The sequence below is a fragment of the Tiliqua scincoides genome, chromosome 5 (assembly GCF_035046505.1).
Source record: "Tiliqua scincoides isolate rTilSci1 chromosome 5, rTilSci1.hap2, whole genome shotgun sequence".
NCBI lineage: Eukaryota > Metazoa > Chordata > Lepidosauria > Squamata > Scincidae > Tiliqua > Tiliqua scincoides.
Genome location: NC_089825.1, coordinates 106,548,839 through 106,553,522, shown reverse-complemented (window position 1 = coordinate 106,553,522; position 4,684 = coordinate 106,548,839). Strand labels below are relative to the sequence as shown.

Below are 4,684 nucleotides of genomic sequence, written 5' to 3'. Positions count from 1 at the left end.
GTCACAGACAGCTCAGAACCCATCAGCCTATATCTAAAGTTTTGATTTTTTGCCCCAATGTGCATGACTTTACACTTACTGACATTGAAGCGCATCTGCCATTTTGCTGCCCATTCTGCCAGTCTGGATAGATCCTTCTGGAGCTCCTCACAATCACTTCTGGTCTTTACCACTCGGAAAAGTTTGGTGTCGTCTGCAAACTTAGCCACTTCACTGCTCAACCCTGTCTCCAGGTCATTTATGAAGAGGTTGAAAAGCACCGGTCCCAGGACAGATCCTTGGGGCACACCGCTTTTCACCTCTCTCCATTGTGAAAATTGCCGATTGACACCCACTCTCTGCTTCCTGGCCTCCAACCAGTTCTCAATCCATGAGAGGACCTGTGCTCTAATTCCTTGACTGTGGAGTTTTTTCAGTAGCCTTTGGTGAGGGACTGTGTCAAACGCCTTCTGAAAGTCCAGATATATAATGTCCACGGGTTCTCCCGCATCCACATGCCTGTTGACCTTTTCAAAGAATTCTATAAGGTTCGTGAGGCAAGACTTACCCTTACAGAAGCCATGCTGACTCTCCCTCAGCAAGGCCTGTTTGTCTATGTGTTTTGAGATCCTATCTTTGATGAGGCATTCCACCATCTTACCTGGTATGGATGTTAGGCTGACCGGCCTATAGTTTCCCGGGTCCCCCCTCTTTCCCTTTTTAAAAATAGGCGTGACATTTGCTATCCTCCAATCTTCTGGTACTGTGGCTGTTTTGAGGGACAAGTTGCATACCTTAGTCAAGAGATCTGCAACTTCATTCTTCAATTCCTTAATAACCCTTGGGTGTATGCCATCAGGGCCCGGTGACTTATTGATCTTTAATTTATCAATGAGGTCTGAAACATCTTCTCTTTTAACCTCTATCTGACTTAACTCCTCGGTTAGGAGGGGCCGTTCGGGCAGCGGTATCTGCTGAGCCAGTGCCTCAGTCCAGGGAACCCGAGACCCTCTAGGCTTAACTATATCCCTTGTAGGCACTGAGCACTTTCTTTACTTAAAGTCTCAGTCCTCAAGTTTCTAATCCATAACGAGGATTTTTGGTAGCTTGCTGAACAGCTAGGCAGGATTCTTAACCTTTGTCCCCAACAGACAATGAACCAACATGGTAAAAAGATTTTCTACTTTATTAAATACATACGGTTACAAAAAGGTTACAAAAGGCAGCAAATGCTAGAGGGATAAAAAACTTCTAGGAAACATATCAGCATAAAACAACAAAGCTTGTTGTTGTTGGCTAACTCTATTATTCTCTAACCCTCACCTGGGTCAGCTTCTTTTGTAGATCCTCAGGCCAGTTACCTATGGCCACATGGTCCTGGCAGGGCAGGATGTGCACCCACCACCTCTCCCACCAAGAGACAAGGAACCAAGACCCTGTCCTCTGGAAGTGGGGCTGGAAGCTCGCCCTCTCAGCTCTTCCCTCCCCCCTGGAGATCTGCAGCTGCATTCCATTCTTGATGGACGTCTTTCTGGCTGCCTAGGTGCTACATTATCACCTTCAATTGAGTTGTAAATCCTAGCAGCTAGGAAATGCAAGCCACTTCTGTGTTACTGTTTTAGCTTGGTTCAGGCCTTGCAATGCTACTAGGCCTGAACTGTACATATTCATGACGGGGGGGGGGGATAGAATATGAGTGGGGGAATAGGATATGACCATAGCCTCTACTGCTACCCCCACTCCCCAACTGGGCCTGAATCACCCCTTCGCCCTCCCCTAGGCTGTTTCACCCTTAACAGCCTTGCTCCTGCTCTCCTCTGCCCCAGAACATTTCCCCACTGCTCGAAGGGAAATTTAGCCTTGATGACTCTGGTGATCTGTCAATCAGTGAGGAGACCCAATGCCCATCCATGTTGGCCTCCTGTCTTGCACCTCAAAAAGTTCTGGCTGCCAGAACATGCCTTATGGCATGTTTGTAACAGCTGTCTCCTGGGCAGTGCCTGGGAGACCTGTGCTGGCCCGGAATAGGATAGTTTCATGAATAAAGAGCAAGAAGTGTTAGGCACACTGAACTGATATCACAGGAATGTGTTTGACGGAGGTCATTCCCTGTCAGTGATGTATGTGATGGCGCTTGCAGTAGAAGCTGGAAATAAGAGCTGCCCTGCAGAATGTTTGTTCATGTACAAATTTGACATTTTGACTGGTTTGGAGTTTATTCCTTTAGGAATCCCTTTAGGGACTGCATGTTCCATGGTACAACGGCACCAAATTGGCTGCCATTGTATCTCATAGGGCCAGGGAGGTAGCCATCTGAAGTAAAGGAAGAGTTGATCCCCTATCTTGCATTGAGCCCTGGCAGCCTCAATGGGTCTACTCAGATGGGTAGCTCAATGGGTAGCTCAATCTACTCAGATGGGTAGCTCAATGGGTAGCTCAATGGCTGGCAAAGAATTGATTTGCCCTGTATAGGGCTTTCAGGTGCAGGAAGAAAGATAGGTTTCCACCCCTGCTCTGCCTCTGCTGCTATCCCTGCACCCCACCCAGGGCTGAACCACCCCCTGCCACCCTCCCCCACCTAGTTTCACCCTTCCCTGCCATCCTCCCACCCTCCCCCAGCCACAGAACACCTTCTTGCCCCATATATGGCTCTCAGCCATCCTCCAACCAGTGAGGAGGCCCACTTTCCAGCCATTTTAATAAGGTTAGAGTTACTTGTCATAAGTTATGTCATTCTCAAGTACCTAAACACAGCTAGTATTTCTTAACAATATAATCTAAGCTCCCAGCCACAGTTATTTTCTTCTTCTTCTTTACCTGTGTGGCTGAGTTGTATTGGACTGGACTCTTGAGAACAAATCCCTAGAAACCAAATGGATTATTAATACACTTTTTTCTCAGCACGAACAATATTAATACAGCTCTTTACCACATGAAAAAACTGCTTTTTGTCATCATAGACTGAAGTGTAAAAGGTCTGCTTTAAAATTTCATGGTTGGTCGAACTTGATTCATTGAAGTCACTGGATGAAAAGTTCATTAGGAGCAGGAAGAAATCTCTGAAGAAAAGTTAGTAGGTTATATACAGACTTAGAATTTAATTTATACTTTGTTCTCTCTCTCTCTCTCTCTCTCTCTCTCTCTCTCTCTCTCTCTCTCTCTTCCTCAGAGATCATAAGAAGTTGCCTTATTTTAAGAGACCATCTTGTTTGCATGTATATACAAATAATTTATCAGTTTAACAATTTATCAATTGAAGTCTTTATTAGTTGGTTAAAATCATGGGCAATCTCTCTCCCTCCCTCCACCCACCCATCCACCCATCCAATGCAGCTCTGAAAATGTGATGAGGAACAAACAAGTTGTGAAGAACTGGGGTCTAAAACAGTCAAGAGCTTGCTCAGTACATTGATGATGGCACATCCACACGCAAACAGCAAAGTTAAACCAAGCAGTAAAAATGTAAAACTCAAAAAATTATAGCCCTGACTTTCAGCTATCGTTTGAACGGTTGTCTCATTTTTTCAACAGGCTATATGCATCTTCATAAGGACCAAAGGATCATCACCATGGTGAACGAGTCCTCTCTGTCTGGGTTTCTGCTCCTCGAATTCTCACAGGTACGGGAACTGCAGATATTGTACTTCCTTATGTTCCTGGCATTGTATTTGATAACAGTAACAGGGAATCTTCTCATCATCTCTGCAGTAGTCCTTGATCATCACCTGCACACTCCCATGTACTTCTTCCTGATGAACTTGGCTTTACAGGACATTGGTCAAGTTTCAGTTGTTGTCCCCAAAACCTTGACGAATATCCTCATGAACACCAGGCACATCACCTATTCTGGATGTGCCGCTCAAGTCCTCTTCCTTCTTTTCTTTGCAGGATCTGATATCTACCTCCTCACAGTCATGGCCTACGATCGGTATGTTGCCATTTGCAATCCACTGCAATATGAGATGGTGATGAATAAGCAAGCCTGCACTGAAATGGTTGCTAGTGTGTGGCTCTCTGGCCTTCTGTATGGAACATTGCATGCCATGTGCACCTTTGCAACCCCTTTTTGTTCCAATATTGTCAATCAGTTTTTCTGTGAAATTCCACAGCTGCTTAAGCTCTCCTGTTCTGCCTTCAATCAAACTGAAATGGGAATGATTGTCTTTACTGGTGTCATTGCATTAGGCTGCTTTACATTTGTTGTCGCAACCTATGTGCAGATTTTGATGACAGTGTTAAAACTTCCTTCTGTTTCGGGAAGGCTAAAGGCCTTCTCTACATGTCTCCCTCACCTAATGGTTTTCTCCATATATCTTCTCACTGGAAGCATCACCTACCTCAAGCCTACCTCAAATACTGCATCGTACCTCGATGTGCTTTCTGCTGTGATATATTCCATGGTTCCACCCATGCTGAATCCATTGATCTACAGCATGAGAAACCAAGAGATCAAAGTTTCTCTTTCAAAACTACTAGCACGGAGGCACTTTCCTCAGAGTAAATGAATAACTTTCTGATGTAAGCATGGTTGCTTTCACTTGCATACAGAGATGTACCCCAAGTAGCTTAGGAAGTAGTAAGGAAGACAATAAATCCCAGGCATGGATGGTTCCAAAAACAAGACAAAGGCAATACAGAACCCATATTCACACATTCAGTTATTTAGGTTTTGTTTCACTTGGTGAGGAAGACTGTGCAACCATAA

The 4,684-nt window shown here is 44.9% G+C and overlaps 1 protein-coding gene across 1 annotated transcript; it reads left to right on the top strand.

The window, feature by feature from the left end:
- Nucleotides 1-3,548: 3,548 nt before the first annotated feature.
- On the top strand, nucleotides 3,549-4,484 carry LOC136652966 (olfactory receptor 14J1-like). The gene has a single exon (XM_066629891.1). It carries the CDS (start codon nucleotides 3,549-3,551, stop codon nucleotides 4,482-4,484), a length of 936 nt encoding a protein of 311 aa, XP_066485988.1.
- Nucleotides 4,485-4,684: the final 200 nt, after the last annotated feature.

Bases quoted from the DNA above. Each gene is read 5' to 3' on its own strand.
- LOC136652966 (XM_066629891.1), top strand. From the start codon at position 3,549: ATGGTGAACGAGTCCTCTCTGTCTGGGTTTCTGCTCCTCGAATTCTCA.